The 22,123-nt window shown below is 30.3% G+C and overlaps 1 protein-coding gene across 1 annotated transcript; it reads left to right on the forward strand.

Moving 5' to 3' along the window:
• The first annotated feature begins 1,865 nt into the window (after positions 1-1,865).
• On the forward strand, positions 1,866-16,428 carry LOC142321072 (cyclin-dependent kinases regulatory subunit-like). The gene is made up of 3 exons (XM_075359074.1): positions 1,866-2,072; positions 2,887-3,014; positions 16,086-16,428. The coding sequence occupies exons 1-3, from the start codon at positions 2,014-2,016 to the stop codon at positions 16,181-16,183; spliced, it is 285 nt and encodes a 94-aa protein (XP_075215189.1). The 5' UTR covers positions 1,866-2,013; the 3' UTR covers positions 16,184-16,428.
• The last annotated feature ends 5,695 nt before the right edge of the window (positions 16,429-22,123 follow it).

Consider the following 22,123-nt stretch of genomic DNA (forward strand, 5'->3'; position numbering starts at 1 on the left):
ACAATCTGAGATTAATAATTATTAATAAATCAATGTTTAAATTTACAAAAAAGTTAAAACAAGAGATGAAGTCTGATTCGAACCAATTGGGCCTTCCCCCTTGTAAGATCCAAATATTTAATTAAGTAAAATTTCATTTGGTTATAACTTTGGAACCAATGAAAATAAGTACCTCTTATTATGATATATCGTTGAAAATCTTTCAATGAGGGTTGCAGCAGTTAACCAAAATCCAAATTATTTTGGAATTTGGGTTTTTTATGGACACTTTTGGTTCAGTCGATTGCAATCAAAAGGAGAAGGTGCACTACTAGATGTTACAATCCTAAATCAAAAATTTCAAATCCTACGGCTAATCATTTTTTAGTTATACGAGATACATACGTATGTACAGACGTCACGCCGAAACTAATTAAAATGGATTCACGGATGGTCAAAATGGATATTTCCGTTGAAATCTGAAAACCGAAATTTTTCGCGATCATAATACTTCCTTTACTTCTTACAAGGAAGTAAAAAATGATTTTTAATTGTTCAGACAATCTAAGCAGAAAGAAAAATCAATAAAATTCCTTTGACACTTGAGTTAAATTTCACTTTTTGACATTGGCCAAATCATGAATTTATAAGCGCTCAGTATTACCATGAAGCTGTTTAAGTCTCAATGAAATTGTCATTTCAGTTTCAGGCAGTTCTGTACTGAGTCATGACTTTCGTTCAAATTACTGTGACAGACATTTTTGCTATTTTAAATATCTTTTAACTTTGCCTGATGAATCAAGTACTTCAAATATATATAGATGGGTAGCACTACGATTAGTAGTTACGAAAGAAAGGTTTGTATAATGGAATTATAAAGTCAGATTTAGATACAAGTAGCAATAGTATTATATACAATACAATGTAACTAAGTGGATTTAATTGGTAATGTTATAACTCACGGGGTTATTGCATTGGTGAACGCGTCTCTGCAAATCAGCTGATTTCGAAGTCGAGAATTCCACCGTTGAAATTCAAGTAAAGGCAGTTACTTTTATAGGGATTTGAGTACTAGATCGTGGATACCGGTGTTCTTTGGTGGTTGAGTTTCAATTAAACCACAGATCTCAGAATGTCGACCTGAGGCTATACAAGACTACACTTCGCTTAGACTCATACATATCATCAGTCATCCTCTGAAGTAATACCTGACGGTGATTCCCAGAGGCTAAACAGGAAAAAAAATTAACAATGTTATAGATGTTACTACAAGTATGGAGTTGAATTAATGCAACCGCTACTCAACGTCAAAAGTTGCCCGTCTGAGTTCAAGCAAGACCAACTGTTCCATTCAATAATTTAATAAATTCATGGATCTTAGGCAGAAGGATGTCTAATTGAAAATTAAGTTGAGGTTGGCTTGGAATAATGCGTTTTTAACTATTTATACTGAATTTTTGGGAGACATAATCTTGAGTTACATGAATGCATACGAATTTGGACAACAGCAAGTTTATGACAGATTATTCATTCTATTAAAAAAGTACCTTCACTCAATGATTAATTGTGGCTTATTTACTTATTTTTTTAGATATTTAAAAATCAGTCGATCCATTTTTATTTTAAAGACAATTATATCGTTAAAAAAATAATTGTTACGAGTTCTGCGAAAGAACTTACAGGTACAAAAATAATAATTATAAAGTATGCGTAATGGCATAATTTAATTTTTCAAGTTAAGTTTCTAAATATTAAAACTATTTTATTAAAGGAATTATTTACTTGGTAGCTGCGTAGTATTACAAAGTTCTTTTATAAATGATATGATTGATGAATTGTTTTGGCTGCCTTGTCTAAAAGCGCGCCAAATCTTGTACCGTATTTTCGTGTTGGCTTATTGGCAATTAACATTCTTTAGTTCTTGTTAACAGCTTACTCTTTGCTTGATTGTTTTGGTGTAAATAGTGCTTACTTCTCTCAGTGTTTTTTTTTTTTTTGTTAAATAAGTGTGTAATTGTTTAATCGACGTTTAAGATGCCAGTAAATGAAATCCAGTACTCTGATAAATACACTGATGAAAAATATGAATACAGGTAACAACTGGGGTTATGTTACAGCGTTGTTTTTGCAAATGCATTATCGTAATTTATTAAGTATGTATTAAATGCACATACACTTTCTACACAGAAAATGTAAATTAATGTACATTAGATACAGAAGAATTAATTGATATATTCTTTACTAATTGTGAATTAGGAACTTTTATGTATGAATATTTAAGTTTTTTGAAGTAATTGTATCAAATATAAAAAAAAAACGTTTTTTTAATTTGGAAGGAAATTTTAAGGGTAGCCTACAAGCTGGTGCTGTAGTAATGTTTTGGAAATAAACCTTCCCATGGAGGTGATTGAGAAGTAATAGTTCTATTATCAATTAGTAGTTTGTTGTCAGCTGTTTAGTTTTGTACCCTCTGGCTCACGTAATATTGGTATCTGTGGTTTGCAATAGCTTCTGAGTTTTTATCTAGGTGAAGGCTTGACAGTTCTTACTTGCTTGTTGGTGTATTTGCCAACTGCTGTAGAACTTATTCATAAAGTGTTATTTTTCATTACTGTACCAGTTTTATAATAAAATTATAAGTAATGACAGAAAAAGTTATTAAAGGCTAGTTTTATTTGTGATTACAACAGATGGATTAAAATGTTACATTTATGTAATCAGCATTTCTTCCTCATTGTCAGCCCAGAAATAAACCAGATGAAATGATAGAATCAGCAAGAGACTCACGACATTGCTCATTGTCATTTATAAAGTCATAACATGTAGAGTACATTATATCCTATGCTGACATTTTAATTAAACAATTGATATTTCATAAACTTTTACTTATATTGAACTTTTATTCAGGCATGTCATCCTACCAAGTGATCTTGCACGTGAAGTACCAAAAACTCATCTGATGTCTGAAGGAGAATGGAGAAACCTTGGTGTTCAACAGAGTCCTGGTTGGATTCACTATATGACACATTCACCTGGTAATTAGTTTTATTAATTTGTAACGGCCTAACCCATTTAGTTTTAAAGAACATCATATAACTCCATTGGTATCTAAATAGTATGTTGATTTAGTGTTAAATGTTTTAAAACATAAATGTGTAAATCAACTTAAATAGTAAAATGTTTTAGTGCATTAAAAAAAAAATACTCGTAGCTGTACCTTTAATCTTTCTGTATTAAATGTGTATTTTATTTATTCACCTTCTTACACTGGACGAGTTAAAGCTGTGTTGCAATTTTCATACATATTCCTTTCCACCTGTTGTTATAATACTGCAGTTGTTCATAAAAAAAGGAAAAATTCTGTATAAAATTAAATATTTTACAATTTTAAAATCAGTTTGAAAATCAATTTTGAAACAGTTTGTAGATTTTCAGGCAACAGGGTAGTTTGAAATTAATAGTTACTCAGATTTAGATTTTGAACATTTTTTTCTTTAAATACAAGATATGTGAGTGACATTTTATTTTGATTATAATTAAACTGTTTAATTCTCATGCTAGGATTAAATTTTTTAGAATTGTGATGAAACATATCTTTAGATTTTCAGAAACAGTTGAGAAATGTAGTAATTTCCAGCTGCATTTTTGTGCTTAATCAAATCATATTTAGAATTGAACTGATTGTGTTTATACTTCATGTTTGTTTTTTACATTTATAAATATACAACAGGTGAATTATAATACAGTTTAGAATTTTATTTTTCTATTTTATAATATTCTTATTTCTAGAGCAGTGATTCTCAATCTTTTTAGCTTTACGGCCTCTAAAAAGTAAAAAAAAATATAGCAAATATTTCACAATCCCCCTACTCCAACTCAATCCGACCTAGTTAATTATATAGCTGCACTGATAGCAATGGGTATGAACATGCATGTATGAAGTGTACAATCATAAGCACTTTGTAGGGTCCAACTTCATGTATATATGTTCCTTGTAATTTGATCTACCTGCATAATATTCACTGTGAAAGCATCATATGATACATTTGTACATGTCATGCTCTTAGCAATATAAAAGAGGAATGTCAGTTTAGTTTCAAATGTGAAGTCTGCATCTGGTGCCTTTAAGTTTTTAAAAGCTTAGTGTCATTAAAAATAATAATAATTGATGTTTTGTTTTTTTTTTCATTTTTCTTTTTTTTCAGTTAGATTCTCATGCTAAATGGAAAAAAAGTGAAGTGAGCCATTTACTAAAACAGTTGGTTAAAAGCTAAGATTGTACAATGACAGTTATTTAAATTATGATTTTACCTCATTGGATGTAAAGAACAGTGCATTGTGTGCTTTCAAGTCCTCTCCAGTGAAAGCATGAAGCCATCAAAATTAATTTGACACTTGGAAACTAAACATCCAGATCATAAAAACAAACCCTTGAAATTTGTCAAAAGACAATTACATATTTGAGAAATCAACAAGCTTCTATCTGTAAATCAAGCCATACTGATAAAAATACACTTGAAGCAACTTATTTTTCTAAAATCGCAGAAAACCTCTTATTGCCTGCTGCAAATGTTATGGTCATTGTTTAATAGGTGTAGAAGAAACAGAAAACCCCGCTTTCTAACGTCACAGTATCAAGGCAAATTGATAACATGGCTGCCAATGTTTGTGATCAGATAATTCAGCAAATGAATTTTTTTTGGAATTCAATTTGATGAATTCACAGAATGGCAAAACTTTTTCTGAGTTCTTATATTTTGTGAGGTAGATGCAATAGGGACAGATCAGTCAAAGAAAATATGTTTTTTTGCAAATTTAACCTGGTCATGCAGCAGGACAATATGTTTTTGATGTTTTTTTATGAAGCTGCTAAAAACTATAACATGGATTGGACGAAATGTATACAATATATAGTGATGATGCAAAGGCAATAACAATAAAGAACAGTGGATTTCTGAAAAAATTAATAGATTGTCTCGTGCAAAGGACATATTGGATGCACTGCTTCCTTCAGCAAAAAAAAGTGCTGGAAAATCTCAAATAAATTCTTTGTAAAGCTGTAAAAATTGTTAATTTGATTAAAAGTTGACCACTGCAGAACAGGCTGTTTACTAAACTATGTGATGAAATGGATAAAACGAAAAACTTTCTTTTTTTCCATACAGAAGGTTGGTTATCACAGGGGAAAGTGTTAACCTGGTTAGTGGAATTGCAAGATGAATTAATATTTTTCCAGGATGAAGAAACGCAGTTCTCAATGTTTTTACAGAATAATGAGTGTATGTTGCTGTTGGTGTATTTAGCTGATGAATTTTTATATATAAACAACTTGAATGTAAATTTACAAGGATGTGATAAAAACATTTTATGACAAATTTCATGCTTTCATTAAAAAGCAATTAATTATTGCTTCTTAATGAAACACATTTGGATTATTCGCCTTCAATGCAAAATTTTGATAATGTTCTCATTTACTTTTAATTATATTGAGAAAAATGTGGATGAAGAAGACAACTATTATTCACCACAGTTTGGAAAGCATGAAGATGCATTTGCGTGAGCTAAAAAGTCAGTTAGTTGAGTATTTCCCAGAAGATAATTTCTTAGAGAGATGATTACTGAATCCATTTAGTGTAAACATTGTTCCAGCTGCTAACTTACCAGTGTTGATTGACAATGAGCTCATCAAAATGTCTACCAATAAACTTCAATTCACATCAGGGAATTCAAATACCTTTTGGTTTGCTGACGAAGTGAATGTGGAAATTTATTCACAGAAATGTTTAAAATATTAATCCTTTTTCACCATGTCTTACCTCTGTGAAAAGGGTTTTTTGTCTATGGTTGCACAAAAAACTAAATGTAGGAATTGTTGTATATGACTTGAAAACAATTTGCTTTTACATATGTGTCTAACACATATTCACGTGTGGAGAAACTTTTAAATGAAAAACAAATTCAAATGTTAGTAAAATGTTTATAATAAAAGATTTCTTTTCTTATATAATGATTTCATTATTGTTCACGTATAAATTTGTAGGCTAATTTTGCTAGAAATGCTGTTCTAGAGTATTCTGAAATTATTAAGCAGTTGTATTTTTGAATATTTTATCTTGCAACATAAAAATTAAAGTTATTTACTTTTATGGTTATTTATCCATTAAAATACAATTGTTAAATAATTTTCCTGGTGTAATTGGTGTGAGGTTTTAATTCTGCATTAAAAATTAATATTTTTGTATAGGTTACTTATATTAATGTGATTTAGGTACTTAGAATTTGTATAATATAAACCTTGCTTTTCTGAGCATTTACTGTTAACTTTGATTGTATAAGAGAATGATCATACAAGTGACATGGTTGGGAATTGTTGGGTTGTAGATTGAGTTTGCATAATGTATTAATGTTTTAGAATAATAATAAAAAATCTTGTTCAATAATGAAAGATACTTCTAAAATAATTGTTTAGAAAATTATACTTATGTATTAACTGTATGACTGACGTGCAACAGAAAGTGCAAGCCATCAAGGTGCAAGTTTTGCATGCTTTTCTACATGAGAAGTATGCAAACCTACTCTAAATGTATTGAATTTATTTTTAAAGCATGATTGACTTTTTCATCCAAAACAGATAAACCAAAATACAGGAATAAACTTCATTTTACACATTGTGTATGTGCCACATAAACATCCTACCATTTGCTGCAGCTGACAAAAGAATTAATTGTCAATGGTGATAATTTCTCCTCAATGTTCCTCTTGCACCATGTTACAAAGCAGCTAACAGCTGCTTTGTTGCATTCTTTTTAATTTCTTGTATGTCATAAAGTCTTCTTTAAATCAGGATTCTTCAGAAGTCACAGGGAGCCAGGTCGGGACTGTACAGGGTTTTAGAAAATTGCAAAATCCAGCATTTCATTAAAAATTGTTGGATAAATTGGGAGGTTTGTTGTTATAAAGTACTGTCACCATTCTTCTACAAATCAGAGCATTTCATTTTTACTGAATCACGTAATCCATTAGAAATTTCAAGTTAATATTCTTTGTTCACTGTCTGACCTTTTGGAGCATATTCATGGTGAATAATACCTTCCCAGTTAAGAAAACAGAAGCTTTGCTTTGATGTTGATTCAGCTTTGTTGTGCTTTAGTGGCTCATGGCTGCTTAGACTTCTACTGTAAGAATTTTACTTTAGTCTCAGGGTCTTCAACCCTCAAAGAATTGAACCTCAATTCTTTTGGTCTTCTGTCAATAACCATGGAACAAATTTTCCAGCAGTTTAACTCATCCCAAATTCTTGACACAAAAGTTCTGATATTCCCAAGGTATTTTTTTATTTCTTGAATTGTCAAACAACAATTTTCATAAAGTAGAACAGTTTTGAAAATAATTTTCAATCTAAGTATAACCATTTCTAAATTTTCTTACTCATTCTTTAATTTGTAGATTCATTGGCACAGACTTTATGTATCATAGTAATGATTTCTGAACAAGAATGTCTAAGTTTTTTGTTACATTTAATGTAGACTTATTGCTTTTTGTTTTCTTACATTATGAAATTAATGTAATGGACACAAATGTCAATGGTTACACTATAACATACTGCTGCTGAATGAATAATTTGATTGACATGCTGTTTGGTGGGCATATTCATGTTGGTCTTGGCAACATTGTAAAACTAGTGCATCCGTGTAACAATTCTACATTCAAAGTTACCGAATAAGACTAGATATTTTCTAGACAGACCTCATGTAGTGTCTACAGAAAGTTTTACTGATTTTTTTTTTAATGTTGATATACTAGTAGAAACAAAATTTCAGAGAATAATCTGATGTGAATCAAATAAATAAAATAAATTTTACAGAATATTGTTTGAGTAATATAAAATCTTTACTTTTAGATAATAACAAAATTTTATAAATATAGGAATTCAGATTAATTTTATGTTGGTTTCAGTTTAAAAATACATAAAAAGTAATTTTTATTGTTGTAATCTTTGGAAAAGTTTATTTTAAGCTAAATATTTCACAAAAGACAAATACAAGCTGTTTTCAATAAAGTATATTTTCTGTTTAATTATATTTTACATCTAGTTGTAAAATAGTTTCAGCTGCTGCTACAGAAAAAATTATTTTATTAAAATAATAAATTATCAAAACTAGAGCAAATTGTTAAATGAGATGGATTGAGAAACATTTTATGACGATCAAGAAAAATGTATATTTAATTAAGTTTTGTAGAGCCCATTTTAAAAATAATTAAAAGCAATGTACTTATACTGAATACAGCAAGTTAGATGCAGTTATATATTGCCATGAGTGGATGAGAATGACCCAGACTATTCTCTAGAAGGTTATGAATATTGTTAGATAGACCCCATTGTGACTGATGAATTACAAAAAAAAATATCTGGGATTTATCTGTATTAGATCTACAAGTGCAGCTTTCTTTAAATAAAGATAGATTCTACTAGCTCAAGATACTGCACTTAGAAGGAGACTCCAAATAGTTCATTTTTTTTCTAATTATCCATACATTCTAGGATAAAGTGGTCTTAGTAAAACAGTTTCATTTGTATCAACTAGTGTCTGTTAGAGTGAACATGTACTTGCATGTTGCACAGTTTTTATAAAACAGTTTTTTATGTTAATCAAAGTGTAAGTGTAATGACATTTCATTTAACTTCATTTTCAAATCCTTATTCATAGTTAGCAATCATGTGTCTGACAGTTTATCTGGTGGTGATAGTAAGTAAGTTTGGATTAGCCCTCTATAGGTGGCCCATTACTGTTGTAATCTGTAATAATTTCTAAAATAATTAGCGATTTACAAATTAAATCCATCATTTTCTGGTAGCACTGCTGTCTGGCACCATGTGATGTTAAATATTAGTCTTTCCTTCTTTTCAAGATAATCTGTTTGTATTTTGTTAAACATGTGTTTTTATTCATTAATTGTTTGTCTATAACATGCAACCATACAATACGGCCTAGTTGCCAAGCTTGTTGGATTCAATCTTATTATATTATTGTAAGGTGTGTTAAATTATGGCAGGCAGTATGTCGAGACACAGCTCTTGATGATTCACTTGGCTCCATCTACACTACATAAGCCGGCTCAGCACTAGAATCTGGCAGTCTAGTTTCATCTCATCTAGCTAGTCTCACCTCAGTCTATTACTTGAAGACTCGTATTGTTTAGTAAAAATTTACACATCATACAATGGACATGTACACATATTTGTATATATTTTTTAACAATGTAATACAGATTAAATTAAATCATGAACATGTTAATATGCAATTGCTAATTCAAATTAGTATTGTTTTATTTACAGTCCACTTAACATAAACGAAGCATAATTTGGTCCTCCGGGCCGGATATTTGGAATGTATTACATAATGAAATCAACTAAATTTATAATGTTGAGTGTAATTTAACATTATTAAAGCATCATGGAGTCAGAAGCAATCAAATGTATATGAGTCTACTTACTTATAAGAACAAAACTTAAATCTGTGAACATGAAAATGTGTGTTTCTTTAATTAGTGCTGGCTTTGTGATGATTTGTATGCTAACTAATTAACTGGCTATATGCTGATTGCAATTCGTAACTAAAGTATGTATTTTCATCATCACTAGATATTTTGGATTCCAATGTGGTAAGCTAACTGCCTATCTAAAGCAGTAATACTTATATTTTAATGACTGTTTCTGTCAATATTTTGGCCTTAATTACAAAATTATTGACTTGTATCCTATGCTCAGATTATCACTTCGTAATTCAAACCTACTATTTCCTTCACTCATATGTCTCAGCTTTGTTCTTTGAAACATGTCCTTACGAAAATGTAATCTTAATTAACTCTTTTATTTGTATTATACAAAATGTCTGATATGAATGAGGGAGTTAGTGAAGGTGAATGTGCAATAGATGTGCTTCCAGTCCAAATAAACACACAAAATCGTCAAAGGGGTACACTTAACGGTTCCATCACGTGAATAAAAAAGTTTATGGAATCATTTAGCATGGAAAATGAAGATATTGAACTGTTGCAAGTCAAATTCGATCATTTAATCTCGACCTGGGCATAAATACAATGAGGTCCAAACATTTTTAGAATATAATGCTGAAAACTGAAGCAGACAGGGAAGAAAAGAAAGACATACATAATCTTCATGTGAAAATGTAAAAAAATCTAATTGTGAAGAGTCATTACCCTCAAAAGCATCTAATTTACTTAAAAACTAATATTTGTTAAAAAATGAGCATCGCTTAATCTTCCTCAAATTGATCTACCTAAATTAAATGATTCTTATGAGAATTGGTTAGCCTTTAGTTAGTGTTTCTGCACAGTTGTTCATGACAATAAGTTAACATTAGTCCAAAAATTTCATTATTTAGCATCATCCTTCATAGATTCTGCTTGGCAGTTAATTAAAAATCTATCACTTATAGCCGACAATTATGTGCTCGCAAAATATTGGATATACAGATTATTCTCAAAGAATCTGCCACCGGCTTGGCTAATTTTATTGACACAATTTCTAGTAATATAAGTGCTTTAAAGGCCTTAGAAATCGATACGAACTGTGCAGAATATATATTAATTCAATTATTTGCACAATGCTTATATCAATCAACAATCAACTCTTCGATCTTTGGAATCAACTTTGACAGCTGATTCTTTACCATCTATCGATGAATTTATTGTTTTTTTTTTTTTAAAAATGGAGACAAATGTTAGAAAGCTCTGCCTTTGTATTTCAAAGAAATCTACGGCAAAAATACTTGGAGTTTTCTTCTTCTTTGAAACATTCTAATCAATCCAAGCAGGATAAAAATCATTCTATCAGGCGCATGCTTATGCTTTCAAAACTAATTTACAATGCCCGTATTGCAAACAATCTCTCTCAATGTGTAAATTTTCTTAACTCCTTGAAGCACAGGAATATTGTAGTTTTACATAGGCTACTTGCACAGAAATATAATTTAAACATTTTATAAGTAGAAAACTTGTTTATTTAAAGAAAAATAGGTAATTAATCAATTGATGTTGTTTAAAAACAATCTATCATAATTATTTAGTTAAGTAGGTGGTGCATCTATCAGATAGATGGTGTTACTATTTGTACCACATGTTTCAATGACCTCATGAAGTATAGTAATTCCAGAAACACATTTTTGCTTTTCCCAGACAAATTGCCACTTTTATTCACATTCACAACACATCTGTTTAAGTTTGGTACTACATTTAGCTCATTGTTCTCTTGTGCCTCATGGTTGATGCGCCGAGCTCTCCAAATGCACTGCCTTTGGTACAAATGATTTCTTTCCTTTTATCTGGACAGGACTGTTGGAATTTCTTCTTTTCAATGATAGTTTGTTTCTTGAAGATGCAAGAGAAAACTTATGAAATCTGTAGCAATGCTCCTACAAAAATCTTTAAGTCATTTCAGGAGTGTCCAGTTCTTTGTATACAATGGAAGCATTCATAACACTCGCATCAATGAAGTACCAGAAGATATGGTGTCACGATTTTTTACTTTTCTTATCTCTTTTTTAAACCCCTTTCAGTTGATCAAACTTATCCACACAGTTCATGTTGTCATTGTAGTCCCATAGAGTTCTGGGACATGGAACTTTACTTTGCGTGCCATCTTTGTCTTTTTTTGTTACTTCCGTAATGTTCAGGATCGTGAAAATTAGACAGAAATTGTACAGCTCTCTTGTCTTTCCATTTCATTACTGCAAGATCCGTGTTACTCGTAAACCAGTCACACTCACCACGATTCATTGATTTGTCAGTGTGCATGTTTGAGAGGTGCTTTCGTGATGGATTTGTTGTTACACAAGCATGATATTTTGTTGCTTCTAGACCTATGCTTGTGAAATAGTTGTCACAATACATATTGTGACAACTATATGATCTCTTGTCTTTGATATCGCACACCAAACTCTACAAATCTTTCTCAAAGCTGTTCTTCTACAGTATTGTCTTGCTTTCCTGTATAGATTTCAAATTTCCAAGCGTAGCCTGTTTTGTCAGCTAAAATCCAAACCTTATTACCCCTCTTTATGGGTTTCTTTAGCATGTATTGCTTTAATGAGCTATGACGTTTGAACTTTATCATTTACTCATCAACAGCCATTGTTTTGCTGAGTTGCAGAGTGTTTTTGAAGTTCTCAAATGTCCGAGTCAGAAAAATTAATTATCTAATTTTAGGTAATTTGTCATAATTTTAATCCCCTTACTTTGGCACCATACTGTTGTCATTCATGTGAATATTTGATAGCAGCTATCCAAATCAGTTGACTGTTAGCAATTTACTGATAGTTATTGTTCATCTCAGGGGCAGTACTCCAGTAATCCCTGTAACTTGGTGACTGTTTTATGCCCATAAGAATATTTATACCAATAAATGTACTAATTTCTTGTTCATTTGTAGGTGTATATGTTTCACCAGTTTTCTGATAATTTTGTTCTGCATATAGATTAGTTTAATACACTATCATGTCTGTAATTTTCTTACAAATGAAAAGTTTGAACATGTTAAATGGCGTTATTTCTTCAAGAGCTTTCACAAATGCTGCAGGTGTTTTTTCATATGAAAATGCAGGAGTGTTTTGGGGTTTATTTACTTTGACCCATGCAGGTGCCTGGACACTGTTCTTATTATTAATAGTATTAGTGATAGTAGAGGTAGAAGTAGTATCACTATTTCGTGAAACTGATAGGGTATGATGGCCATTTACACTTCCAGATAGCCCTGCAGCATTTGTGTCGATAACACTAGTACTTTTGTTGATGTCTATATTTACATCTGTAGAACTTAATGCTGATGGACCAGTTGCATTTTTGACATTTTTATTGTTACACTTATATTTTTATTCGCTGTTCTTTGCTTCAATGGAATGTAATCTGAATCACCTGAACTGCTATTGGATAACACAATCTCATTTTCAACTAAATCTGGATCTGCGTTGTAATCATTGAAGATAGATTCGTCATCAGATGTAATAACATTGTACAAATCCACTCTAGCTCGCCATTTGTTAGTCTCTTTCTTCTATAGTAAGCCATTACCCACACCACAATAGAATAGATAAATTATAAATTAATTGCATTTCTTATTTAACTTTTTGTATCATTCCCTTTTAAATAGGATGATTCAATTCCAATCTTACACTACACAGGCCCCATAAAAGTCACTTTGTGCCCTCAAAATAAATATGATAGTGAAGTCTAAATTAAAATTCCTTGCTTAAATTTGTTTGCTTTGAAAGAATTTTTAAAATATCATATGTCAATCGACAATTTCATGAACATAACTGTTCAGATTCACTTATTGCATGGTGGTTCAGTTTTTGGACTCATATAAAAGAGTCCAACATATATATATATACATAGTTCGTTTGCATTCTTTTAAATGGAAATAACACTAAAATGTTAACAATTTATAAGTTACGCTTACCTTGAAATTGTAAATGTTAACCATATAAAATGAATCCTATGTGGTGAAGTCCAAAGAACATGCTTAGTTCATAACAGCAAAGTGGTATATATCAAAAAAATCATCTACTACAAGCACCTGCCATCTGTTGGTAGTAAGTAAAACTATGTGAAAGACATCCAGAAAGTGGTTTAGAGATTAGACCGTCATGCTGAAATGATATTTCCATATAAACATGGTGGTACAAATAATGTACCACCATGCTTTGAGATATCAGAATTTGGTGGTACAGATGCTGTACCACCAACCTTGAAAGAGAAGTTACCTATTGGTGGTAAAATATCATTTGTCAAAAAGCACAAACTATGCTTTAATTGCCTTAATAGCAATCACAATGTTAAGGATTATTATAACTCATTATTGTAAATATTGTAAGCAAGAACACCATTCAATTCTACATGATAAGCGAAAATTCTAAAATGATAAGCTAAAATTGAGTTTAATCATAACTACTGAGAATGATTCAAACGGCAAAAATGAAATTGACAACAGATGCACTGTTGAAAATGATGCTCTTAATTTTAATACAAATGCAAGTAGCAATTGTAGTTTAAAAATTCAAAGTGTAACTCAGATTTTTCTTGCTTCGGCCGTCATTAGGATTAAAGATTTGGACAATTGATTACAATGCTGCCGTATATTACTTGCCAGCTCTCAGGCCAATTTTATTACCAAAAACATGGTGCAGCGCTTAAGACTGAAACTACAGCGAGAAGATTTACATTAGAATGACATGAGAAGATAACATTTCACAATGACAAAATATAGTGTAAATGTTGAATTGTATTTCAACTATGAGCATTACTCTACTTATATTACAAGTTTGGTGCCCACTGTACATATAAATACAAATACGTGGAAATTTCCAAACTTTGTGACACTTGCGGATAGTAATTTTAATACACGCAGTAATGTAGACATGTTAGTTGGATCTGAATTATTCTTACATTTAATTAAAAAGGGTCAAATCAAGAAAGGCAAACATTTTCCAGTTATTCAAGAAACTAAATTAGATTGAATAATTGGTGGAAGGTTACCATCCACAAATACAGAAGATAAACCTCCTTGTGTAACATTAAACGAATATTCAAAATAAATTGAAGTTTTGGGAATTAGAAGAGATTGTTACTAAAACTCGCACCAAAGTAGAAAACTTATGTGAACAGCACTTTTTAGAAAACCTGAAGAGAGATGAAGATGGAAGATATATTGTGTGATTTCCAAGAATTCCGAACCATGTTCCTCTAGGCAACTCTTAACAATGCCTAACATAGAGTCCTGGCATTGGAGAAGCTGAACAAAGCCAGTACCGTATGAACTGATTACAACAATTTTATAAATGAATACTTTCTTCATCTTGGTCATACGCAGATGATTCCACCATCAATACAAAAAGATTATTCAACATATAGCAGTAATATTGAGAATCCATACTATCTACCACATCATGTGATGTGTAAAGAAAATAGCACTACAACAAAAATACAAGTAGTTTTTGATGTGTCTGCCAAGGCGGAAAATGGAAAACCTTTGTTGCCAACTTAGTATCAGATTCAAGAACTCTCTTTCTTATAAAAAAATTTTGATTAGGTGTTTACAGATAATAAGCTATGATTTTAATCAATTGCAATTTAAGAAATTTTTAATCATTTTTTCAATTTATTGGAATATATGGACAAAAACAATATTTATCTATAATTTTGTAAATTAAGGGCTCAGCGTTTTTCAAGGAATAGAATAACAACCAGGGCCTTTCAGGCAGCTAGGAATTTTTCCATTGTTGAATAATTTGTAAGTCAATAGCATCTATGATTTCTTTCAAAATACTAGTAGGAATTTTTTCAATACCTAATGAATGATTATTCTATGTTTAAAATACAAGTTTTAACTACTTAGATATCAGCAAGAAATAAAATACTAATCATCAACAAAACCATTCAAGATGAAAAAAATGGTGCTGTTTGAAATGGATCAATATTATTTTAAAGTGATATTTTAAATTCCTGCTACATGAAAATAGGGGATGAGATAGCAGAAGTGGAGTCCTACTGAGTTATGGTGAAGCTTTTGACCTTTTTATTTCCAGTTTATTTTTCACTTTTGATAACTTTCCATGTAATTCTAGATCTGTTTTTGACATGGAGCTAGATTTTACAATTCCTTTAGTACATTTTAGAAAGCTAAAAAGAAAGCTTACAGAAAAATTAATAAAATTATTAAGTTTATCATCAAAGTTAATCTTAATATTTTCCCAATTTGTTTCTGACAATAAGATTTTCATATTGAATTTTTAATGATTACCATTTTAGAACAATAAAAGTGTTGCTAAGTATGTTTAAGTAATGATAAAAAATGTCCTGTTTTCATTAGTAATAAATAATGCTATTGCAGTTTAATTTTAACTGCAACTAAGTACTAATATTTACTGCAACTAAAGTTGATTGTTTTAGTCAGTTGAAAACTTTTACGACTTAAATGATCACAAGAAAATGTTGTGAATTAATAATTTAGAAAAAGTCAATATTATTATCAATAATAACCTTGTTAGCAGTTCGATTATGAGATAACTTTTGATTTCTTTATTTTTCAGAACCGCACATACTATTGTTCCGGAGATTAAAGGCAGATGTTAAAGCTACTTGTCCAACCTTAATAAATAATCAACAGAGGGTTACTATGGCAAATTGATGATGATTATGTTCCTGCTTACTCCATAGTTTTTAAGATATGTTTGTTAGTAATTGCTGTGATTTTTTTTAATCTTTGTATAAATTTGTCGTTAATGTTTTAACATTTGTAATATGTTCTACACACATGAATATTAGTTGGATGCTTACTTACTTCAATATGTGTTATCAATATGTTATCAATACATCAATATGTTCATTTTGTTATTCTAACATTGTGTTAATACTAACTAGCTATAAATTTATTTCTTTTCCTGTTAATATGGAATAAAACATATTAGTAAGTTGTGTTTTGATAATTTACTATTTATTTTAATGTTATTATACTGCACCTTAGTGCATTATGCAAGGTATTGTGTGTCAATATCTTTCGTCCAAAACATCGCGTTGCGGACGATCTTTGGAGCTCCGTGGTTCGTCAGGAACGCCACTCTCCGATCTGATGCGAGATTTCAATCCGTGTCCGAGGTGGGGGTGGCGCAGGCGCGCAGACTGTTCGGGAGAGCGCCTGTGTCCGAACACAGTCATCTTCGGGACATCTGCCGAGAGGACCCAACCCCGACAGTTGTAAGGAAGCGGCCTCACGCCGTACTGGACGAACCACCGTGATGGTGCGGTGCGGGAGCCGAGAATCGACAAACCAGGCTTAGGGGCCTCCATATCGCATGAGCCATAAACGGAATAGCGCGTCAGAGGCGTTTCCGGGGTCGCGAGTGCGTAATTTTCGCGAGTTATATAGTCTGAAGATGTCAAATACAAATAGAAGTCGCGCATAAAACAAAACTGCGGTCCTAATTTTTTTTTTTCCGCGTGTGTTTTGTTCTGTTTCTCTTGTTTCAAAAACGGCAGAAACGTGGATGTGGAACGACTCGTCGTGCCGTCTTGGGAAACGGCCTTTCCTTCCTCTCATCCTGCCAGTCCAAAGGAAAGTAAAAATCAAATTTTTATTTATTTATTTTTTTCTTCGTCTGTGTGTGTTCTGCTTCTTTTGTTGCAGATACCAACAGCCACCACAAAAACAAATGGTTTCTTCACTGCGGCCACGCGGTCCCCCCAACCCCTTCTCGGACACACGTGTGTCTGAAGGTTAATAATTACGTAGAGTGAATGATTTCTGTTTACTTCTTCTAAGAAAACCGCCGCCCCAAAACCGCGATCGCGAATAGGTATCACCATTTTGTAAGTTCCCTATTACCTTCCTTTCCTTTCAAGAAAGAAGAAAAAGGGAACGAGCCCAGCAGCCATCAGCCCAGCAGCCACTGACAGCACGGAAGAACGAAGAAACCTGCACTTTCCCCCGTTCAGCCCTTCGGGGCCTCGGGAATTTCAAGGTTAACGGTATGTAACTTCGGTTACTGCCAATTCTTGGAAAGTGCAGGCCAAAGAAGAATGAAGAGGTCTTCGGAAGAAGAAGGTGAAGAAGGAAGACCCACTACTCGTCCCAACATCGCGGACTGGAGTCCGGAACAGAGCCCAGCAGAGATGTGACCTGAAGGGCAGCCATAGCAGAAGCGGATGAAGAGCTTCTACACAACCTTTCCTTTTAAAGCTTACAAGTAAGAGGAAAACAAACCAGCAATTGCGACTCCTCCGGAGTAGGGGTCGCATTGCTCCCTCCTTATAGTTAGTGCCCCGTTGTGGCGTATTCCTGCTAGCCTATTAAGCGTTAGCACCGAAAGGACTTCAGTAGACGGTCTGAAGGGGAATTGCGTCGGGAGGACAGGCTTTATAAGCCTAGCCTTCCGTGGTCGGCCCATGAAATGGGTTCGATAACGCTGGTTCAACAACGGATTGGAATGCAATTAAATCCGTCTTAAAATACTAAATAATAATAAAGAAAACTTGAAAAATTAGACCCGCCAATTAAAAATAATCCTTTTAAAAACACGCCCGATAGAATCATCCAGCAGCAAGGTACTTTGTCCAGGTTCTGCGATAAAGTAGGGAGTAATAAACTGCCGCCAACTTTGCATTCCATTCCAATCTCTTTCATCATTTATAATATTTAAAGAAAAAAATAATTTGTTTGTTGGATATATCCAATAAATTAATTCAATAGCAGAATTATACAAATATTGTGATAAATATAAATTATGAATCATTTTTAAAAAAGTATTTTTTTAAAAATAAATTTAAAAAAAAATTTTTCTTCATTTTTTAAAAATTATTCATAATTTATATTTATCACAATATTTGTATAGTTATGCTCTTGGGTATTGCAGAATGTGTGTATGAGCATGTCTATCTCTTGGGTCTATTTTATATGTTTCAACACGAAAAAAATGTTCGTACCATTTTATCACAGAAATTCATTAATTTTTTGATTTAAAAATCTTAGCTACAAGAAACCTGGCCAAAGTTGCTTTTCTTAAAATATTGATATATGGACTGGTTGAATATTCATTATTCAGTCAGTTTATGTAGTTAACATGACTTTGTAAGACTTTAATTTCGTAGGCTTGGATGTTGGTCTGCAAGTGTGTTAAGTGAAGAACCAATGGAAGTTATACTTAACTGGTGAGATTTTTCCCCTAGTAAGGCAGTCATCAAGTGCTTGTTAAAAAATAAAAATGATAGTACCATTTTCAGACATGACTTATTCCATCTTCATGTTGCAACAGATTACCTATAATTTTATCATGATATGATTATATAATTAATAATTAAAAAACCCACTTAACATTTTTTTATGCGTTCAAGCTCTTTCAGAATAGAATTCTATCATTAGGAACTTAAAAATGATTATTATATTCTTAATGAAACTAAAACTTCATTGTCATATGTAAAGTTGTTTATATAAAGTATCATGGAGTTTGTTAGAAGTCAATGAACTACGTTTACAGTTCTGAACATGACCTAACCTAATAATGAAATGAAAATGGGGTAGAAAAAATAAGCGTAAAACCATATTTCAGTTCAATTAGATTTGTAATAAAGAATACTTTCAAAAAATACATCAAATTTTGTTAGACAATGTTTTTTTCATTTGCTGAACAATGGTACTTGAATATGTCAATTTATTCATTTTTTTAAATGTAACTTTACAAATTGCGCCATTTGATAGTACTAGGTAGCATACAAAAATTTGATAATGTACTTAAAAATAATAAAATATAATAGAAGATGAAGATACTACTTGTTATACTAGCTTGTTTTAATATTAATGCAAGCATTACCATTAAAACAAGCTAGTATGCTTGTTTTAATATTCATGCTGTTATGTAAGTGTACTGAAGATGAAACAGTTTTTTTAATTCCCATCACTTCTTATAAAAAAAATAAACGTATTAGTTTACAAGAGATTATATTAGTTTTATTAAAAAAGGAATAATAAAACAGAAACAAATTCGATTGGTGAATTTAACGATAAAAATTCAAAGATAATAAATTACAATTACAAAGTAATAAGTGCAATGTTACGTCACGGATTTTATTTTCGTAAAGGTCATTATATTAATTTTATTAAAAAAGTAAAAATATGGTATGAAGTGAATGATATGACCAACAAAAAAAAAAAAAGGCCATGGAGTTCAATTTGTTCTAGAAAGGCAATAAATTTGAATAATAATTCCATAAGTTAACAATCAGTAATTCATTAAAAAAATAAAAGAATAGTCTAATAAAATGCAGTGATATCCAAAAAAATTACAACGAAATTGTAACTGTACGGTAAGAATTTGGCAGATATCATTTCTTGTGCTCAATAAACAAAAATTTCTGTAATATAAAACTTTTTAACAAAATTATACTGATATCAAAAAAAAGTAAGAACACTACACATTTCTATTATCAAAATCTGTTAATTTAGAATTTTGTTTAAAAAAAAATATGTAATAGACAATAGATATACAATAATAGATAATAAACAGTGTTGATGCGCTCAATAAAATAAACAGAAAAAATAAAAAATTGTTACAAAACTTACCAGCCCAATTTCAATTATTAAACACAATGAATAATCATAAGAATTGTATTATTTCTGTAAATGTGATATGTATTATTTGTTGTTTAATAAATGAAATCGGGCCGGTAAGAGTTTTAGAAAAAATTTTTCTTTTTTTCTTATTGTATGTAATGCTTAAACATTATCTGTTGTCTACATATATTTAACATGTATTTAATTTTTTAAAGAAAATTCTAAATTAATGACAAATTTTGATAATAGAAATTTGATGTCAGTATCATTTTGTTAAAAACAGTTATATGTATTACAGAAATTTTTGTTTTTTGAGCAGAAGAAATAACTGTGAGACTGTTACCTTATTGTTTACAATTTTGTTGTAATTTTCTTGGATATAAAATATAACAGCTGTCATTATAAATGTCCCCACCGTTATAGTAAAGTGAAATTGGAACTGTATGATCAACTCACTCTATAGTTATTATTTAGTACTTGCTTATATATCATTATCAAATCTTGTTTGTTCGTTTATTAATTTATCATTGTTAAAATATATATGGTGTACTTTTCTAAATTATTGGTGGTAATGTGTAATATTGTTTGAAAAATTGAGTATATCAATAAAATTTTCTGGGTTATAATTATGGTTATTATTTATAATGTTTAGATTTTTCTATTTGAATTTTTTTTTATACATTTCACATGTTCTTATATTCTAATATAGTGGACCGATTGGTCTTGCCAATGTATTTTAATTTGTAATCTGTGGATTTTAACCTATATATGTTTTGTCCATCTAAATTAATTTTATTACTGTTTTTTATTGTTTTAGATGGATCTAAGTTATTTATATATTTTATTATTAGTTACATATGCAGTTTTTAAATTAAATAATTAAATATTTTGTTGAAATTTCTATAATTTATGTTACACTATTTTAGTACAGATATTATCATAACATAAAATAAAAAAGATAACATAAAATTAACTAATAACAAATAATCTTTTATGTAAATTTTGTTTTTTATTCTATTAACTAATTTATCTATTAAATTTTAGTTAAATCCATTAGTTACGACAATGTATTTGATATTTATTTTGTTTTTTTTTTAATTTTATATCATCTATTTTAAGGCTGTATATTTATCAAGGTGTTGAAGTGGCCATTTTTTGGTTATAAAGATGAAATGATTTGTAATGTATTATTGTATTTTGCTTGGTGGGTTTCCTAAAAATGTCACTATTTAATTTATTTTTATAATTTTTATATCTAAAAAATCTATACTATTATTATTTTCCTGAGTTAAGGTAAATTTAATATTATTTAAAGAATTCATTTCATTTAATATTTTATTTTCATCATAGTTGCATTGTTTTTTATAAATAATTAAAATGTCATGTACATATCTTTTATACAGTGCATTTTATATTTTTTAATAATTTGTGTAAATTATTGTTTTCTAAGTCTGATAAATATGTAGGCCAATATTACTGAAAGTGGAGACCTTTTTCTTGTATATAATATTTACATGGTGGTCTCACCATGGGTTCTCCACTTTCAACAATATTAGCCTGTACGTTTATAAGCGATTAGAAAACAAAAATTTACACAGAATTATTAAAAAATATAAAATTTTACTGTATAAAAGATACTTTGATGACATTTTAATTATAAGCAACAATGCAACTATGATGAAATAAAATATTAAATGAAATGAATTCTTTAAATAATAATATTAAGTTTACCTTATCTCAGGAAAATAATAGTATAGATTTTTTAAATATAAAAATAAATTGAATAGTGATATTTTTAGGAAACCCACCAAGCAAAATACAATAATGCATTACAAATCTTTTCATCCTAACCAAAAAATGGCCACTTTTAACACCTTGATATATATATATATATATATATATATATATAGCTTTAAAATATGATATAAAATTAAAAAATGAAATAAATAATATCAAATACATTGTCATAACTAACAGATGTAACTAAAATTTAATAGATAAATTACATATCTGTAAAATCAAGTA

Source organism: Lycorma delicatula, chromosome 3, assembly GCF_047948215.1.
Source record: "Lycorma delicatula isolate Av1 chromosome 3, ASM4794821v1, whole genome shotgun sequence".
In the NCBI taxonomy this organism is placed as follows: domain Eukaryota; kingdom Metazoa; phylum Arthropoda; class Insecta; order Hemiptera; family Fulgoridae; genus Lycorma; species Lycorma delicatula.